Raw genomic sequence first — 20,811 nt, forward strand, 5'->3', positions numbered from 1 at the left:
GGTGGAGGGAGGGGAGGGGGAGCGGGAAAACCAGATCTCGCCGCCGAGATCGGGTGAGAAGGCGCGTCTGTCAGTGACAGAGATGACTTCACTTAGCGAGCGGAGACATGGCCGACGTCCACAAAATGCCGATGGAATGGGTGTCGGAGGTGGTAGGACGAGCAAGGCAAAATTGCGCACTTCATCTGCATATTCTATCGGTTCGTAAGGAGAATAGAATCGCCCGTAAGTGGGTAGACTGAAAATGGGTGTGCGTACACGGTATGAAATTGGAAAATGGATTGCTGTCATATTGGTTGAGATTAAAGTGATCTTGTCCCGGGGCGAACTTGAAGATCCGGCTACGCTTTCATCGTATCCTAAAATCTTGCGCAAAATGCATGCCCCGAAGACATTGAATGTGACGTTTCCGGAATACGCTTTTATCAGAAAATATTCTAAATATAATAAAATACAAATATAAACAACAGATTGTTTTGGATAACATGCCTCACAGGCTTTTTAGCATATTACCATCCTCGATGAAGAAGCCGTTGTTAGCTGCAACACATCAATGACATTTCATGCATTTAGAGATGATCTTGGACGGAAATGTCACATGTCACTTGCCTACCACTCATCGATACCATCAGCACACTCACTGTTAAGCCTCCATCGGAAACACGCGTCGCACAGTACATGTTTTATATATTGTAGCTCACCAGTCGGTATAAAACGGGAGCCGCTCGCAGTGGGAATGTGAGAGGCGTCTGTCGGACAGATACCGGCACTGAGAGGGTCACGGTGCCACCGCCGACACTGACACTGACACGCAATGGACGGAAATGAGGGGGCGGGCCGCCAGCCGGCGCCGCCCGCCGACCGGCCGCGGCTCCATACTGGTCACACGGGATCGCTGTCCCGTCGGAAGGCCGCCCGTGCCCTGCCCAAACCATGATTCTACCTCCAGCCGGCCGCAAAAGCAGCCAAAACAGGTGGAGCAGCGCCTAAAATCGCCGCGTTTCGCGCATAATCCAGCCGGTGACCTACTCCGCACGCACCGGGCACTATTATGAAAAGGACGGACCGTTGGCACACACAGTCTCTTGGAATGCATACAGGGTTCGTCGGCTCTGTCCCTCCCCGTCAGTCCCTCAGATCGACCCACCCAGAGTAAAAACAGCGCTGGCACTCGCATTGGTCCTCAGAACATTCCAACAGTTGGTCCCCTCTCCCGAGCCCCCGAGCTGGCCTCACCCAGCCGTCGCTCTATCAAATAAGGTCACATGTGGTCAAATAAGATCACACACCGTCACAGGGTCACAACGCTCACACGGCAGGGTCGCCGGAAATAAAATGTTTGTCGGCGGAGGTTATCCTCCGTACAGTTCAGACGCGAGCGACACATCCTGTCTGCGGTAAGGCCCTGTGTCGCTCACCTGCCCAACAACTCACCCTCTCACTCACTCGCTCACTCGAAAACGTCACTATCACAACGGACGACAACCTGGAATGCAGCCTGTCTGGCCGGCGCGGGTGACCCAGGTCGGGTCACGGGGCCGCCGTCACAGGTCAGAGCGCCCCCTCTCAGGGGGAGGTTCGGGCCCAGGCGCCAGGGAATGCAGACAACTGACAGCTGTAGAGCGGCCCTACCGATACAGTCTTTGACACCGCCTGTCTTTGAGACTGCTGGCCGGGCGCGTGCCGAGTCTGAAGCTGCTGAGCGGGCGCCACCCGAGAGGTAGCCCGCTCGGAAGCTGCCATGGCTACTGTGCCTCCAGCGAGGCTGCCCGTGGAGGGGTGTCCTCCGCCTCTAGGGGAGTGGCACGTCAGATGAGTCGCTCCTCGGGCGGCGGTTTCTTCATGTTACCCATCTCGACGCGCGGGTTAAACATCTCCTGCGGGGCACAAGATTAATGGTCAGCGCTCGTAAATTATTATCAACATGCCTAGGGTGACTTACAATCTGTGAGCTGCGTACATAAAGATAAGCTAGGGAGAAACAATGCAACGTTCTCTAGACATAAAAAAGAAAAAAATATTAGCCGATGGAACAGCCGAATTTCCGGCGAACGATTTCGTGCCGGAGACAAGATGTGTTTTGCGGTCCTCCTGCAAGTCGTCCAAAAAAACCTTGAGCAATACGTCTGTGTTGTATGGAAATTATGCACAGTGGCAGCCAACGGTATCAAAACCAGTAACAGGACCACCCGAGTAACCAGCCGCCGCCGCCGCCGCCGCCCGGCAGCTGCGACTCTCGCCGTCTTTCTGACACGGTACTGAGCGCACTTCGACCGCCAGTGCCGGTGCCTCAGCTCGACTGATTGAGCTGTGCAGGCGGCGACTGGGGAGAGGAGAGAAGGAGAGGAGAGGAGAGGTGAGGAGAGGAGAGGAGAGGAGAGGAGAGGAGAGGAGAGGAGAGGAGAGGAGAGGAGAGGAGAGGAGAGGAGAGGAGAGGAGAGGAGAGGAGAGGAGAGGAGAGGAGAGGAGAGGAGAGGAGAGGAGAGGAGAGGAGAGGAGAGGAGAGGAGAGGAGAGGAGAGGAGAGGAGAGGAGAGGAGAGGAGAGGGCAGCACTAACGAGCCGAAGCCGCCACCCTGTCCGTACACTCGACCTGAGCAGTGAGCAGCGCCGAACCGTGGGACCCTTAACCCCGATAAACAGCAATCGTCTACAGGAGGGAATTAATTTGTAAAACAAGTCCAGCACGTAGCGAATAACTTCAGCTGGATCCACTACTTATCACGTATTTTGATCAATAAACTTGACAACAATCCAATTAGCCTACGCACTATCGCAATTGAAGACCCAGCCACCACCCCCTCTCGGCGGCGGGCCGCGGTAGCCAGCTGCCGCGTCCGTCCGTTTGTGGTCGCTCTACAGCTCATCACACCACCGTCGGTATAGTGCCGGAGCGGAGCAAGAGTCGGGTCACGTCCCGACGGCGGCGGCGACCCACCTGCGGCCGCCCCCGCCCCCGCCCCAGTCAGCCGCCACACACCAGGCAGTCACAGTGCAGCCGCGCCACACACCGAACACCAACGCGCAGCCGCCAGGACCGGCGCAGAATGAACTGAGCTAATTAAATGAATGGCTAGATAGCGTCCCAAAAGAGCCGAGAAAAGAATGTGTTCGTTAAGAGAGTGCTGCTGCTCCGCCCGCTAATTGAGTAACAGAGCTGCAATTCGTTGGAGAGTGTAGATAACTGTTCACACAGAACGTGCTGAAAAGGAAGAGGCGCAGCGAACAGACATCGCTGGCGTGCCGGACAATTTCGTTCAGCGTTGTTATCGAATGAATTATAGAGCGCCATTCACTGGAGCAGTGTGTCGAATGGAGTCGGAATTCAAGAAGGCTCTAGCGTTAGCATCTTTATGTTCCTTTGATATGACATAGGGGATATGATGGTCGCATCAATAACTGCCAGGAAGCATCAGGCAGAAAATATTTTATGGGGACGCGCCATCCACACGACTATCCCCTTTGAGTAATTCCGTATGAATAGGCCGCTCAAGAGGAAATCAAAAAGTTCTCACAGGCTTCACCAAGTTGAAATTGGCCGTGCAGCCAAGTTGGCTGGTCCGGGCGACGTGGCGCTGATTGGAGCTCTCAGACTCCCAGATGAGCAGCTCCCAACGGCAGCACCGCACCACACACCCGGTTACCTGGTCGGTGACCGAATTTCCTGCATGCGCTACCCGCTGCCGCGGAGTAGCGACTGCAGGGACTGCGGGGTGAATGCGTCAACACTCACCCCGGCCGTTCAGGGGCGGGGGCCGTCAACATTCGCCCACGGCCAGTCAGGGGATCGGGGTCCGCCTGGAACGTCCTCATTGACCCCGGTGCAGCGGCTCGGTCTGACCTGGCGGGGCGGCACCGACCGGTCGACCGACCGCTCCCACGTCCAGTGCCGCGATCAATGGACCGGATCCGGTCGGCGGCGTCAAGAAGGCGGTCAGAATCAATGGCAGCGTGCCGGGCATGGCTGCGGCACGCGCCGCCAACACAGACCGTGAGAACGCCGCCGGTCGGCCGACCTCCCCGCACGCACGTGCCGGCCGCTTCGGCGGCGCGGCGGACCGGAGGGCGGGGCTGGGAGGGTCCACGGCAGGAGACGGCCCTCAGGGACCGCTGTCACTGACAGCGGCCGTCCTCACTGCGACGCGACGGCGCAGAGCTGAGAGCGAACGCGTCGGCAGGGCACATCTGGAGCTATCAGCGAGACGCAGCGCCGGCGGCGACAACGGAAACAGACGAGCGTTGTGAGGTCCAGACCCCGCACTGAGCTCGGCATCTGTACCGCCATCGCGGTCATGGCCCCCAGCAAAAGATCCTCACATTGCGGGGATAACGAATGGTAGGCTGGAACCAATAATTGCCGTTGGAAGGCCGACCTCCATGTGACTTATGCGCCATTAGTGTTATTTATAGCCCGGACGCGACTTTGGCAAAAGTCCATCGAAGACGGAAACTAGCGAAATAAAATGGAGGAAGTGATGACATAAAATTATATCTGCGTAATTTTGAAGCAATTCCGCCTGCGGTAACCCTGAGAAGCTTCGAAAATCACGGAGCGATATTTTCAAAGCGCTGTGCTACGTTGCCGTGCCGACGCCAGGAGCACTGGCCAGTTGTTTTTTTTTTTTGCACGTTTACAGGATTAATGACCATGACAGCAGTAGGAGTGGTAATTAGGCCAAAAAAGACCACCCTTGATTAACCAATGAGCATCAGCATGCGGCATTGAACGATCGACATGCCACTGCATTATGTATGCATGCCCTAGTACTGCTGCATTATTCGATCCGATGGCTTTTATCTGTGTTCAGACAGGTGCCTTGATCTATGTTTGCTCATCGCAATGCCGACAGGAGATCCATTAGCTGAAACTCGCGCTATGTTTAGCTCGACATGTGCGCTGACAACATTTTTAAAAACGCATATATCAATCTAATCCCAGCCTATAAAGACGACATATTTAATACAGTTTGCACCGGTGGAAAATGACTTTGTCTCAGGGTTGCTGGTTTGGCAAGTGCCCGCGTCAGTTCACCCTTACATAACTACCGGACCTGTAAACGAAGGCGAGTTACCAGATATATGATAATTGGGTGTTCCAATAATCAATGGAACTAAAACTAAATGTCACCTGTAACTGTATTCCGGTAAAGATTAATTGCAGATTGCATTCGGTAGCCATATTTGAATGCGGCAGTCATGCATAGTATATTCCGCTGGTTGCCGAGCGTCATTTGCAAGTGATTTGCAACCATACATCACATGACATGCGCAGTGTGCGCTGCAGTGGTATTATTGGAAACAGGGTTGCAGTGAAGGATAAGAAACGTCTTCAGCCGCTTCAGCCGCTGAATGACTTAGAGAATCCCTAAGAATAGTAATTAACTCAAATCAAGATACGATAATCGTTACATTGCCACGTGCCGATGTCTGCATGGAAATGTAAGACGTAGTAGGTAAGCCATTGGCCAGGTGTTAATCCAACGGCAGACGTTGGCACCCATAGAACGTTTACATACATCAGACACCTCACTATAATGCCCCCGGCGCGGCGGTTGGGCCAGCCACACAAAGTGAGCTGCTCCCATTCGTTTTGTGATCGGTACTTGGACCTTACTGGATAGAAGACTTTACATGTCAGGCGGTGAGATGGAGGACCGGAGGACCCATTCGAAAACTTCAGAGATCAGCGGCGCGCGGTAGTCTCTCTTCAGCAGCGCTAAATTGTCACCGATTGTGGCAGTCGAGTGTCGTCTACACGAGCGATAAAACTTTATGGAGCAATTCATTAGTGTTGGGTTTACGACAGATTGAAATGAAAACTCGTCACGTATGTTAACTTTGTCCCACTTAGCAGTGTGAGGATATGCTCTTTGTTCAGCCGTAGCATAATTAAATGATGCAAATTCACGCCTGAGCTGAGTTCATTTGTCATGGAGCGTCCCTGACAGTCGGCCATTTGCAGCAGTTAACGAAGTAATACAATGGGATGACTAAGGGAGCTCACTACTCCACGAGACAGTTTCAGCACAGGACCATTACCTAACGACAATTCCCTGGTCAGACGCCGTCTCATGCCCGTCGGCTCTTCATAGGCCGCTCCACCTTCACCTAATGGGCCCGTCTAGAGGGCTTCCAACGCCAAAACACGCCTGGTCCGACTGCCGCCAAATGATGGGACCAATGAGTCAGGTGGCGTGACCAGGCCTCACTGCCGCCGGCGCCCCCGGCGACTGTCGGACTCGAGTCACCCCTCGGTGAGTCAGAGACCGACTGCTCACCTGTCGACTCGGGCTGTAGGTGCCGCGCGTGGCCCGCTTGTTCTTGGCCATCGTGGTGAAGATCACCATGCCGACGATGGCGGCTAGTAGCAGGATGCCCAGTACAGGTGCCACCACCATCACAATCTGACCGGTCTGAGACTGAAACAGGTGTAAAACACTGCGTCAGCCACCACAAAAACAATGTCAATACTCTGAGACTGAAACGATGTAAAACATCGCGTCAGTCGACTGAAACTAACGAGAAGCTAACACTTACGACAGCCCTAAAGGAAAACAAACACAGTTGGACAATGGAAAGAGGGCTTTGAAAATATGGGAACAGTCCCACCTGTCACCGCTCTCTGCTAGGACAAAGTCAAGCGACAGATTGTGTGTGTATGGTACACGGTAGGGGTGGGGCAGCATACAATATCTCCTCGTCATCAGCTGTCCGGGACATTACAGGATCGGCACGTCATACACCGCGTCAGTTCGGTGGCGAAATAACGGCGGCGTGCCAGCGCCATCCCAAATTAGGCAAATTGTCCCGTCACTATTTAAAGTCCGCCCGCGTGCCCGGAGCGACGGCCCACATCGGTTATCATTTTCAGTCGTCTGGTCGACGCCGCGCTTCGGCTTAGCCTCGGGCGCCGCGTGGATCGGTGGAATGGTAAACAACCCGTCCCGGCGCGACACCGCCCATATGACGAGCAGTAGACAAACACCCTCCCCCACCCCGGCACCATCCCACCCCCGCGCAGACACGGTGATATCAGCACAGCCGCGGCTTAACACTTTCATTATCATAATCTTAACGCGAAGCCAGCATTTGTCGTCTTTCCAGGGACGGATATCCAGTTAAATCAAAACAGGGGTTCGATAATGAGCTAGCACTCTACGGTGAAATTCAGGGCAGAATCAGCGGAGCTCGTACTGCAAGCGGAACTTTGCTGAATGCGCCAAGAAAATCGTCCGGTATGAATACCTAATTGATGTCTCCTACCGTATGCAGTAGTTAGAAGAGTAACATATTTTCAGCCACATGATCCTCGAATGCATTATCATAAACTACTGGCCATCGATACCCAGCCTTTCAGCCTATGTTTCAAGCCACGAAATCAGACCCGTTCAATTCCGGCTCCGAAACTGGATGCCCTGCCTTGCGGTACAGTATACCTCTCCAGGCGTTCACAACTGCTGCCATCTAGCGGCGGCGGAGAGAAGCGGACGCCGGTGTCCCGGGACTAAATCCTGACGCAGTCGTATTTAATGGTAAGTTTGGAATGCAACTTTAAGGTGGTAAAAAGATAAATGCAACTGTTGTAGGCAAACCAGCTTGATCGTATCAATATACCTGACATTGCATTTTGATTGCCCCGAATTAAACTTCCAGCGCACAATGCGTAACCCAATGCAACGAAGGTAGCACAACAAAACCAGGCCACATCCCTATTCCCTATAATTATAAACACCTCATCTGTAACGAATCCTCACTTTCCCCACTGGACACAGACCACCGCGCACACCTCCAGGCCGATCCTCACCTTTTCCTCGCAGGTCGGTCCCGAGTACCCGTCCACACACTGATACAGACTCTCCTCCCGGTCCTCACCTTTTCCTCGCAGGTGGGGCCTGAGTAGCCGTCCACACCACACACTGATACAGACTCTCCTCCCGGTCCTCACCTTTTCCTCGCAGGTGGGGCCAGAGTAGCCGTCCACACACTGACACGTGGTGTTGTGTATGCCGTAGTTGTTGGGGTCGCCCATGCAGTAGGGCACACAGATGCCGCCGTTCTTACAGCCATCCTCCTCCGTCTGGCGGAGGAAAGACAGGTCCGGTGAGGGACGGGCAAGTGACAAGTGACAGAACAAAATGACTGATCAAATAATCCGGGTGACAGAATTACATCAGTCAGACCCTAGTGCTATGCCATTTTCCAAAGTCGTGCTAAGTCAACGACATTTTGGTGAACTCTGCCAAAACAAACTAATCAACAACCACACCCAACAAAAACATCAGCTTCCGACTTGTTCCGCCTCCCCCCTCTCCCCACGCACACTCAATGCTGGGAAATTGTCTGTCAAATAACGGCACTACCGCCTCTTGACCCCTCTCCATCGCGCTATCCCTGTCAATAGCCACAACTCAGCATTAGCAGCCATGGGAACTGAGGGTCGCAGGTCGGCAGGCGTCGGCGACCGCTGGGGGGAGGGGGCGGCATACCAGCCGCCTTTATGAGGCCGCCCCACCAGGTGTGGCCCACTCCGGCCATGCAATATGCATGCGGCCTTATTGGGTGGCTAGACCGTCTGACCAGCCGGACGGACGGACGGGAAGACAGTCAGCGGCGGTCGGACGAGCGGACGGACGGGGCACTCGATCGCTCAGCGGGGCGGAAAAACGGACGGCTATCCGGCAGATGGAGAGAGGAGGGAGGGGTGAGGTGAAACTGCTCGGAACGCGCCGCTACACCGGACCGGCATACAGGATGCCACCACGGCAGGGATGGGAAGGGGGAGGCCATCAGGCCAGGCGTGGTAGAAAGACTCTGCTTTGCTTCATGATTTATCACAGCTTCAGGAGAAGGCTGTTGTTTACTATTCAGATGTAATTAAGAATAACATGCACCTCAGTGATAGCACTGTGCCCCCAAACAGACCGTGGACAGCGTGCACTGCTCACCTTTCCGAAGCAGTGGTTGTCGAGGTCGCACACCTTGCCGCAGAACTCCTCTGGACAGGTGCACTCGAAGCTGCCCTCCAGCTCGGTACAGTTGCCGCCGTTCTGACAGATCGGGAACTGGCACTCGGGAATGTCCTCGTCACAGCGGCGGCCCGTCCAGCCTGCCGGGGAGAGGTCAAACGGGTCAGGCCAGGTCAGGTCAGGTAGGTCAGGCCAGGTCAGGTCAGGTCAGGTCAAGTCAGGTCGGGTGGCGGCTCAAACAGGCAACCCATACAACATATAACTGGGCACTGGGTACTTCCATACAACTGGGCACAGGTAGCAGGGTTAGACGGTGATTATACCTACCTCATCCGCATCAACGGTAGACATCAGCGCCAATGCAGTTATCGTCATACATCATTCTATTTTTTTTTTGCCCAATTCCCTGGCAAAACACAGTCTTTCAGAGGTCCGTGCAGGTCACACGCTGCAGGACACATATCTGTTTACTCGCGGGGATGGCCACAGCCATACGGTCTCGCGAAGAACGGTCGGCCACGTCAGATGCCGCGGTGAGTCCCAATCTAATTCCATCTGGCACTCAGGTCACGTGTGACGAATGGCGGGTGAGAAACTGAATTACCTCGGCGGGAGCCGGAACATCCCCGGTGGTATCTGGTCGGACAGCGGCTGTGCGCCGGCGGACGGCTCGCAGACCGCATCGGACTCTGTCGTGATAGATACGAACGCCACCCGGGGCGGCACGCGGCCTGGGTGCTAATACAACGGTCCACATAGACTACGGTGAGGGCGATGAAACCGCCGGAGTGATACCGCTGATGACGTCCTTCGTACTGCAGAGCGTAGGGGCCGCCCTGTGCGTACCACTGAGCGTCTTCAGTTCTGAGAACCGGTTTCCCTGAAACCATTCCCAACCTCGCTGACCGCTCCAAACCATGCTGGGACCGCTCCAAACTGCTAATACCGGTCCGGGCGCGGGTCATGGCGAGGTTCACGGTGTCACGCCCTTCTGACCCCGGATCAACTACGGTGCACCGACCATCTCAGACAAATGCAAAGCTGCCTCTGAGCCGTGCTCAGGACCATCCCATCTGCTCTAAGGCCGCTCAGTGACAGCGCAGCTCTGGCCAACGGCCGCTCAGCTAGCCGGCCGGCCGATGTCGAGATAGGATGGCCGTCTGGCCCGGAAATCACACCACGCCGGCCGGCGGCCGGGCGCAGCTGCTGCCACCGGCACTGTATGAGCGCAGCTGCTCGGGAGACGGAGACGGTCTCCGGATGATGGCCGCCACCGGGTGTGGCGGGCAGAGCGGGAGAGAGAGAGGAAGATGAGAGAGTGCGAGAGTGAGACAGAAAGAAGAGAGATAAAGAGAAAGAAAAAGAGAGGGAGAGAGGGAGGAAGAGGAAGAGGTAGAGGTAGAGGTAGAGGTAGAGGTAGAGGTAGAGGTAGAGAGAGAGAGAGAGAGAGAGAGAGAGAGAGAAATAAAGGGAAAGATAGAGGGAGAGGGAGACAGAGTAGAAGTTTCCGGGCGGACGAGTCGTTCGCCATTGACTGCGACCTGCACGCCCGCCCAGGGGGGGGGGGGGGGGGCAGAGTCCAGTTCGGCGGACCGGCCCATCCCATCAGTCCGGACGGCCAACGGCGGTGATCCGGAGGGCGACACCCGGTGTGAGATTGGCCGCAGATTCCGGGCGGACACGGACATCTTATACGGAAGGACATCATCTCTCGACACCATTACACGGACATCATAAACGGGTATCATATGCGGACCACGGCTCGACCGTATACGCGGCTGTCTATGGACAATGACCAACGGCCTCCTCTGAGGAGTCGGGGATACTTTTCTCCGAGTATTGATGTGTTCCAATGCGTCTTTGTTGTTTTATGCTCAGCCATTCGATCACGTCTCGACATGCCGTTCATGCGTTATCGTTCAGACTCGGGTGTGTTCTGGGAAGTTGTGTCGGACTCTCGGCTGAAGCACTCAGGCTGGTCTTGTCCCAGATGTATCTATTCCCTGTCATTTCCGTCTCAATATCCGAGCTTTCAGACGCGCTGCAGTCTATTTTTCCAATGCAATAATATTTCTCCATCCCTCCATTTTCTTCCACCTCACCTAACATTATCTCGGACGAATTCCTCTGATACCCAGCTGCACCCTATCCTAACCCCATCTGTCCGGGCGGTGCCATCCCGCCCACACACGGCACACCGACACCGTATCCGGCGGGCGTCCCACCGTATCCGGCGGGCGTCCCACCTCACTCGGCGGCCGGTAAGCGACACCGACCGTCTCCGCAGTTGGGGCAGCGCGGCAGACACCGCAGCGGCCGGCACCGCGGCGGCCGCTGGGACGCAACGGATGGAGGTATTATCGATGTACCCACACCGAGGTATCGCTGGACGGTGCGATGGGCGGCGCCGTTCCTGGAGGGAGAGGAGAGGGAGGGAGTGAGAGAGAGGGAGAGGGAGAGGGAGACGGAGATGGAGAGGGCGACCTGGCGGTCCACCGTCCAACCGTTTTATCAAAACGATTGCCACTCCCTTGATTTTTTTTTGCGTCAGGCTCTCTGAGAAATATTTGAAGGCAGACTGCCATTAATTCTAAGCCCGCAGCGGTTGACGTTAGTTCCGATTTGGCATGGAGCAGTCAGTGGGCCATCGAACCAGCGACTATTCATTACAAAAACATCGGGGGGGGGGGGGGTGTCGTCCGAATGCGACCAAAGGCAGCCGCCGCACGTCTGCCGTCCAATATCGTCCCGTTCACCGGCCGGGCAGATTCAGCGCCGGTCGCCTGGGACATCCCCGGGCACTGATGGTGTCTACCCGGCCCGGCCTGTATCAATACGGGCGCCGGTCCTCTGATTTCTCTGCCGCTCCCTGTGGAAATGTGCGACACCGACGGATATCCTGCACCGTGCCATTTCCGATCTGGCGTGTTGCTACGCACACAATAGGTGGGTCGGTGCAACGGCTCGGCTGCTCCTCCACTCCTATGTAGTTTCAACTTTGGTAGAGCGCTGCACACCACACATTTAGCGTTATCCACCGACAGTAAATGCCTGTCAGGCTAGTCACGGAGTAAGGACGGTGTCAGCCGAGTAGGCCGTACACCCCTGAGCCGCCATTGTTACGGTAGCGACGAGCGGCCGCCGCGTGCACGTCAGAACGATCCAGCACCGCCCCGACATGACACAATGGATGGCGATTGTTGATTAGAAAACGTGACCGACGACACACACCGGACATCGAGCGGGCGGCGCACATTGATACACACGACCGGCACCACGGGCACAGCACCGACGGCCAGTACTGTAATGTAATATCGCCGTGATCTATGACCTCCAGCTAACGACTAATCACGTATATTTGCACATTAGTCCTGACACTGACATGTAAATAACGGGCGAACAAAAATAAGCGAACGGCGCCTCTGCCTAGTCGCCGTAAACAAAAGGAAAACATGTCCTTGGGGAGCTGAACGTCGGCGGACACGAACATCAAAACAACACGGCACGACACTAATTAAATCTGATTGCGATCGAATAAACTCCCTGATTGGCGGCCATCAGGTGTTTGTGACCTCCGTTTTCGGCTACAGTCGAAAACAGCGCGCCGGTGGCGCCGGCGGCCGATAGCCGCGCCGACAATGGATGACGGCCTTCTGAGAATGACGCCATCGGCGCGGCGCGGCGTCGGTACACTTCCGTCACGGCCAGGGAACGGCACGCCATACATCTCCGGCGCAGACGGCAGGAGACGGCAGGCGGCAGACGGCAGACGGCAGACGGGGAGACGGCAGACGGGGAGACGGGACGGCGGGCCGTCCTCACGGGACGGCGCAGACGGCAGCATGTATGTATGTATGCATGTATTGACATTAAAAGCCTTACACATATGGCGTGGCGATTACGGCAGCTGGGACGATAGGAGACGGTAGACGGCAGAAGACGGCAGGCAGAACGGCGGTGACGACAGACGGTAAGGACTGGACGTCGGAGACGGCAGACTGAGACGGAGATGCCCCAGATAAAAAAAAACAGAAACGGAACGGAGACGGAGATGGAGACATCACATCGGCAGGCAGACGGGCAGAGGGAGAAGCTCCGCCTTGGGACCGGAGGACGGCTTGGGCACCAACATAGGTATCGATAGATAGCTTGCGTAAAAAAACAGCGCAAAAAAACCACAGGTAATAAGGATGAAGCATCCTATCATAGCATCACGGCGCAGATGCGCGGTTAATGTGCAGATAAAGTGGTTGTAATGGAAGCGATAGCTGAAACCGTGACGAGATGGGAACGATCAGCTGTCGGCACATTGTCAAATCGGTCCAGGACAGTCATTTATCGCCACCTCTGGAGGGCAGCCAGTCTCCTCCTCCCTCTATCCCTCCCCTCTGCTCTCCCCGCCCGGGCCGGGGAGATCCGGCCGGGAGATGACGACGACGGCCGCTCACCGGCACCGAGCCATGGTGCGATACAATATTTAACCGGACTGAACGGGTCGGCCAAACCGGCCAAACGGCCCGCTATCGACCGACCGACACCCAGAGACATCTGTCGGCCGCGCGCCCAACCACGGCCGCCGCCCAGGTGAACAATAGCTCACGGCCGCCGTCCAGGCGGCGAAACAATATCGCCGTCCGCCTGATGAGGCGGCACGTCCGTGGCGGCGGCGAATGAATTCGCCCCGCCGGCCGCTGATGGAACTGCGGGACACACTGCCGGCGCCGGTGAAAGAGTGTCTGATTATGGGCGGGCGCCGGGCCACAGGGGAGCTGCGTCAGTGTGGGTCTGACCCAATGAGGACCGGCCCGGCGGCTCGGTGACTAATACGGTACGACAGCACGCCCCCTCCCCCCCCCCCGCAGTTCCATGCTCACCGATCGTTGTCCAATGCAGATCGGCAACAGGGAAAGAGGGAGGGGAGAGAGGGAGGGATAATCGAGAGTACCACTTCCCGGTTCCCAGAGTTGAAGTCCCGCCAGCCAACTTAATACAACGGAAGGTCAGCGCAGCCCCGCCCGGAGCCAGACACCAATGAACATCCGAACAGATTTAGACAAGTCAGCTTCAAACTAATCATGGACGAGAGTAGGCCTTTAAAGATAGTTCCAGCGTGCACTAACTTTAATTGTCGATTCATGGTAGATCCTCACAGGTGCAACTGGTTAGAAAGGTCACTGCGGTGCCTTTCGTTAGTTCAATAGATTGGCTTCTCTCTACTGGTCCTCTATTGCTGCTATAAATGAAATGAGTTAAGAACGTCAGCTTGTTTGGTTCCGTGCGCAATGAGCAGTGAAATACGTCTGTAATATCCCGAATTGGATTTGTGATGGCAATACGAGCGTGCACCATATACACAAATATGTAGCCGTTATCGCAAAGTCGTACAACTTGACTACGTACGGGGACCCGCAGTTGCTACTGTACAGCGACCCTGAGTAAATTGTCCCAGCACCCTCACAGGGAACAACGATAAGCTGTCAGAGGGCACGCACAGAAAACCTCAGCTGCTCTTGTACAGGGCCCGGCAGTCGATATCAATGTTGTCGGTTGTTACTGGACAGGACAGACGGCTATAGTTGGAGTTCGTGTACAGTAGCAACTGCGGGTCCCCGTACCTAAATCCTCAAGAAAATATTCAAATTACACAGTCACAATGTTTTTTTTTTTTAGAGCTGCACAGCGATATAGCACGTAACGCGATAAACAGTAGTTTACGTGCTTACAGCGGCTTCAAAGAAAGGAGAAACAAGGTTCCGCATTGAACAAATTATGAAACTTAGCACAGGTAAACATCACCTACTCGAAAAGACTCTACTCGAAAAGACCATTTTAATGTAATCACCTCGAACTTTCCAAAAATGTTACCTAATCATGATTTTTTCGTGCACATTGTCCCCGTACCAAGTAACACGGGCGTGAATTGAAAGCCAGTGTTAGACTTATTGAAGCAAACAAGAGATAACGTTTTCGTCAACGCTATCAAAAGAAATGATAGCACTTTCAACTAACAGCGACAGGGCTTTGATAGCCAGGTAACCTCAAGCCGTCCAACAGTAAAGCAATCCTGCACAGAAGGCGCCAATAAACCCAAACGGCGCCCTAAAAAGTTACATCACACTCAGGCTGTTTCAGCTGCTTTGTCCGGACCGTGCGGTTCATCGCCCTCAGTAATAAGGCGCCGCGTCCTATCTACAGTGTGCCCAGAAATAGGCCGCCGAACCGAGGCCCAGTGTAGGTCATTTCGGGACAGACAGCGGCATCTTTCAGATGGGACTGCATTTCTCTCCCCGGCCGAGACACCTATGAGCAGCGACCATATCAATTCAATCCGGATCCACTAGCCGAATTCATCCACAGCTGACAGCTCAACAAAGCCGGCGATGAGGCCTATTTATAGTCACCGTGATGAGGCCGAAACCATCCAGTACCCAGTGGATAGGTCTTCAAAGTTCAAACTAACGTGGCATTAACGGCCTACCATTTCAACTTCTTGGCCTTCTGCGCCCGACTGTTTGTCGCCTGTCATTTAACGCAGCCACGGGATATAAGGCCGAGCTACACTATGCGTGACCGTCCAGTAAATTACGTGCGTAATCTGCAGATCCGTGATTGCGAGACTCCCTTGATATCGGTTTCTGCGTTTTTTCCAGAATTTCCGTGAATTATTGTACGCTGACGTAAATAACAACTAATAAATGTTTTCACAACTAACGCCAAGTTTGCTATCTTTTATACTATTTTATCGATAAATTGTTTATTTTGTTAATAAAACATCAATAACACATGTAAATTAAAGAAACAATGATTAATTAGTCACTTGGATTCATACGGTGCGCCACCAAGTGCGCCAACAACTGTCTCATATCACGCAATCTCGCATATTCTGCAAAAAAGTTCGTAGCTCTGAACTTTATATCGGTATGGAACATCCTGACCGTCCTGACTATCCGGCATTTCCTGTACTGAACGTCCGGGATTTCCTTGACTGAATCTGCGTGACCCGAGTGTAGCCGACCCTGTGTATTTCCTATCAGCTGAACTTGACCTGCGTACCGATTTTCTGCAAAACCCGCAAACTCGCAGATCACGGACGTAGGATTCCGCGTAGTGTAGCTAGACCTTTACGTATTACGATCCTACGACCTTATTGCGAGATCTTCCGATCTTATTATGGGATCCTACAATATTACGTACGAAGAGACAACATTTGAAGACTCCACGCAGCTTCTTTCACATTTTCACGATTATTCACTCTGCGGTAAGCTCACGCAGTCAGCCCTCAGCAGTTTACTCGAGCCCTTCCCGAGCCCCACATACCTTCTGGACAGATGCAGACGAACATGTTGACCTGGTCGACGCAGGTGCCTCCGTGAAGACACGGCGACGAGGCGCACTCGTCGATGTTCACGTCGCAAGTCTCCGAGCCGAAGCCGGGCGCGCACTGGCACAGGAAGCCCTGACGGCGGCGCAAGGGGACCGGTTAGATGGGTGATACGGCACACCCGTGCGTGTTTGTAGTTGACGACGAGTGATTGTCAATCGTGGAGGCAGATTAAGTTGACGCCAAGACTACACTAAAAAAGTAAACAGCGGACGATAAAAAAAAATGACTCAAGGATGGCAAGTAAAGACAACATACTACTGAGCAAGAACTAGCCTGTAAGATAAGTAAAATCCGGGACGAGACTCCTGAACTCCCCCCCCCCCGCCCCGGCACCCTGCCCATCCCGTCTAACGTGCGTGCAGCGGCGGCAGTGTCGGCCCCTGCTCACCTCTCCCGGCCGTGACGTGCAGGTGGCCCCGTTCAGACACGGTGACGACTCGCAAAAGTCCGTCACCAGCTCACAGTCGCGTCCGTCGAACCCGAACGGGCACTGGCACGTATAGTTGACGGCCAGCGCGCCCTCGAACACGTCCAGACACGTGGCGCCGTTACGGCACGGGTCGTGTGTGCAGTTGACGATTTTCATCTGCTCGCAGTTGCGGCCGATGTACTCGTCTGTGCAGACGCAGGTGTAGTTGTTGATCTGGTCGAGGCAAGTGGCGCCGTGCTGGCACGGCTGTGGCGCGCACTCGTCAATCTCCGTCTCACAGAAGGCGCCCACGTAGCCGGGCACGCAGTCGCACGTGTACTCGTCGATGCCGTCACGGCACGTGGCGCCGTTGGTGCAGTCGTTGCCCAACGCGCACTCGTCGATGTTGTGCTCGCACGTGGAGCCGTTGAAGCCGGCCGGGCAGGTGCACTCGAACTGCTGCTGCGGCGCCGCGCAGAAGCCGTTGTTGCGACACTCGTGCTGGTAGCAGACGGTGCAGTCGGGCTCCACAGACCGCAGCGGCTCCCGCACCACGAACCGGTCGGCGGCCGAGCTGTTGACGGCCGCGTCAGGGAGGAACGGCAGCAGCACACCGCCGATGCGCACGGCGGACAGGCAGCCGCGGTAGGGCGGTGCCGGGTCGGCGGCCGCCGGGTCGGCGCCCAGCACCACCTGTCCGCCCGTGAGCAGGGTCTGCAGCTGCAGCGGCGCCGGCAGCGCCAGCGGCGGCAGCGCCGCGCCGTCCAGCGTCGGCCGCAGCTCGGCGGCGTCCCACTCGAGGAGCAGGGTGCGCCACTCGCCGGAGAGCAGCGGCTGCTCGGCGGCCACGGTCAGCTGCTGGTCGGCCCAGCGCAGCAGCGCGCCCTCCGCCGTCAGCTGCAGCGACACGGCGCCGGCGGCCAGCGACAGCAGCCTCCCGCCGGCCCGACTCCGGAACACCACCGACAGGGAGGCCGGCAGCGGCGCCGCGCCGCCCAGCAGCGCAGAGTACGCCGCAGAGCTGTTGGCGCCGTTGAAGGTGACGTTGGTGACGCACTCGTGGCCGTCAGCGAGGTCGCGGCACTCGGCCCCGGCCGGACACTGGTGCCACACGCAGTACTCCAGATCGGTACATGTGTGGCCCTTGTAGCCGCGAGGACAGGCGCAGCTGTGGACACAGAAAAAGGTGGTCAGAATCAAACACAGTACACAGGACACTGAGAGGTAAGAGATGGCGAGAGAAGTACGCGGGAAGAAACTACGCGGTTCTAAATCCACCTACATCTTCTTTGACCACAGCAGAAGTTTCTTCAATGATGCAGCACACATGATGCAAAGAAATTCATCTTTCCGTTTAAAAGATAACACATTTCCGCGAAAAAAGCCTTCATTCCCCCAGCCCTCTCCCTTCTCCCCTCCCCTCTCACCTGAAGTCGTTCCAGGTGACGGTGCAGTTGCCGTTGTTGCTGCACGGCTGTTCGCGGCACGTGTCGTCACTGACCGACCCGGCCAGCACCCGGTTACCGGTCACCTCACCCAGCGGCGGCGGCAGGCGCAGCTCGGGGTCCAGCAGCGGGTAAAACTCCACCAGACGGATCTGTCCCGCACTGTTCACCACCTGAGGGCCAATAGTTGATAGGTCAGGTCAGTTATAGGCGGTCTAGACAACTAATAAACTTCATTACAATTTTACTCGCATACACGAACCACATTTTACTTTTTGTGAACGGTGAAGTTAGACATTCTTTGGCACCAACTGGTCAGATGACATGCCACCTCGATACACATATGGCCGACATGCCAATGGAAAGCTGCATGATGCCTCGTCAGCTTCACAACAATCGTATCACCAACCACGGCCTGAAAGTAGCATGGACAGCCCCAGTCCGTGGGCTGGTTCGATCTCCCCGTTACCCAATCAGCCCGCCCGGCCACTGACCCTGACGTCCTGGATGCTGCCCTTGAACTCGTCTCGGGCGTCGCGCTCCAGCTGTCTGCGTCGGCGGCGCACCGGCTCCGGCACGTGGCCCAGATAGAGGATGGAGGCGGCCAGGGCGCCGCCGGAGCCGAGAGTCGCCTCCAGACGCTCCTCGCCATTCACAGAGACCGAGAGCGCGCTGCCGTTACGAACCACCTGCGGAAGGAGAGGGGGAGAAGGGGGGGGGAGGGTTCAAGTTCGTGACAGGTCGTTGTCGATAGCTTCATACTTCGTGACATAGAAACTCGATAGAGGTGTTAAGGACTGAAGCCCAGCAATTGCAGACCCGTGAAGAAGATAAACAAAATTACCGAGCATAACGCGTGAAAAGTAGCTGTTTTTTTTTGCCAAACCAAAAACATAAATAAGTGACAATCACCACAGTATTTCAAGAGCTCTATAAACTGTCTAGTTAAAACTCAAACCAGCACCTGCCCTTCAATTGCGAAACGCACCTCCGCCGGGCGCCATTCCCTTCCACCACTCGCCCGGACTCACCCTGACGAGGTTGTTAACACCGTCGTCGAGTCGCGGCCCGGGCACGTCCAGCACCTCCTCCTCCGCGTCCAGTTTGACTCGGACCAGCAGCTGGCCGCCGCTCAGCTCGGCCGCCAGGTAGGTGGGCACGCCGCCCGAGGACAGCACCACCGAGGTGTCCGAGCCCAGGTAGAACAGCAGACCGGTCGGCTGCCGGGTGCGCGCGAACAGGGACAGGTCGACGAACTGAGCCAGGGAGCCGGAGAACTGCGGCTCCACGGAGACGGACACCAGCGAGTCCTGGGAGGTCTCGTGGTTGAACGTGGCCGCCGTGATATCTGCCGATCGGGGGGGGGGGGGGGGGGGGTTAGAGGTTGGAGTGATGACAGTTTTTTTGTCATGTTGCCATATAACAACCCTTTGATTCAATGACAATCGCAAAATTAAATCTTAGGTGAGCCATAGAAAGTGCACAATACTAAACATGAAAAAAGAAGTTGCTCTTACCTATAACACGAAAAGTTTTGAGGAAGAAATGCGTTGAACCAGGTCTGATTGCTGGTTAGTACTCACTTTTCTCGCAGACGGCACCGAGGAAGGGGCGCACACAGTCGCAGCGGTACTGGCTCCACAGGTCCACACAGGCGCCGTCGTTCATACACGGGCTCGGCTCACACTGAAACGAACACAGCACCGCCCGCCGGTCAGCGGCCGAGCAGAGACACGGGGTGACGGGCGCACGCCGGTTTTAGCAGACGTGCTTTGTAACCAGGGGTGTTTTTACGACACAGCATAATCCATTAGCGAGTATGCTTCAACACAGCATAAACATATAATAAATATAAAGAAATACAAAGGGCTGAGCTCAAGGTAAGCCAACTACTCTCCCAACAAAAGCGGCTCTAAATTTCATCGCTCAATGCAAGGTCCTCAGTAAATGCAGCAGGCGTTGTTTCTCGCCTACGTCAGCACGTTGTTCCAGTGAGTGAAAACTTTGCAAACTCCTTACACAAGTAGTTAGCACTGAAGTAGCTGACAATTCTCAGAAACTGGCAAAAGGCTGAGAAGTGTTCATTTTCGGCAATGAAACTAAGTTTCCTGACTATGTAGTCGGCAAGTGATGAAACTACCGGCCAGTAAGTACTAGCGTCGAGTCAAACTTTTGAATGTAATACTGACTGCAGTCCTAACTGGGCCTTGGTCTGTGGCTGTTATAGGACTAATAAACAAATAAATAAACTGAAAGCCTAGAATGAACCTTAAGCCCGGTTAGAAATAGTGACGTGTTTTGCTTTAGGGTGAAAAACTAATGCGCCCTTCTCAAGAAAGCGAGCGATTTCGCGGTTCTTCGATGACCTCTTTCTGCGACATTCGCCGAGCCAAACAGTTATATTTGCAGGACCTATACGGACGGTGCATATACGATACTCTACGAATGTTTTTCGAGTCGCATGGATTATGCTGGTGTTCCGGAAAGTTTGTATCTCTATCAATCCAGCCAAAGCAAACGCCCGGATCGGAGGGCTTTGCTGACACTGCCTGAACAATGGAATGTTGCGTCTGGCGTCCCGTGGCCGGCTATTGTCGGTCCCTGTCGT

General features: G+C 55.2%; 1 protein-coding gene across 2 annotated transcripts in view; it reads right to left on the minus strand.

The window, feature by feature from the left end:
- Positions 1–670: 670 nt before the first annotated feature.
- The window catches only part of LOC122379367 (protein crumbs-like), a 64,608-nt gene continuing 44,467 nt past the window's right edge, over positions 671–20,811 (minus strand). For both annotated transcript variants that reach the window (XM_043361508.1, XM_043361509.1), the window contains 10 exons: positions 19,787–19,889; positions 19,235–19,551; positions 18,698–18,892; positions 18,186–18,376; positions 16,738–17,926; positions 16,283–16,421; positions 8,945–9,105; positions 7,945–8,076; positions 6,278–6,418; positions 671–1,877 (listed from right to left, as the gene is read on the minus strand). In XM_043361508.1, coding sequence (XP_043217443.1) covers positions 1,809–1,877; positions 6,278–6,418; positions 7,945–8,076; positions 8,945–9,105; positions 16,283–16,421; positions 16,738–17,926; positions 18,186–18,376; positions 18,698–18,892; positions 19,235–19,551; positions 19,787–19,889 — 2,637 coding nt within the window. In that variant the 3' untranslated portion in view covers positions 671–1,808. The remainder of the gene's footprint in view (positions 1,878–6,277; positions 6,419–7,944; positions 8,077–8,944; positions 9,106–16,282; positions 16,422–16,737; positions 17,927–18,185; positions 18,377–18,697; positions 18,893–19,234; positions 19,552–19,786; positions 19,890–20,811) is intronic.

This window comes from Amphibalanus amphitrite, unplaced genomic scaffold (genome assembly GCF_019059575.1).
Source record: "Amphibalanus amphitrite isolate SeventyFive unplaced genomic scaffold, NRLGWU_Aamphi_draft 000076F_arrow, whole genome shotgun sequence".
Classification (NCBI taxonomy): Eukaryota; Metazoa; Arthropoda; class Thecostraca; order Balanomorpha; family Balanidae; genus Amphibalanus; species Amphibalanus amphitrite.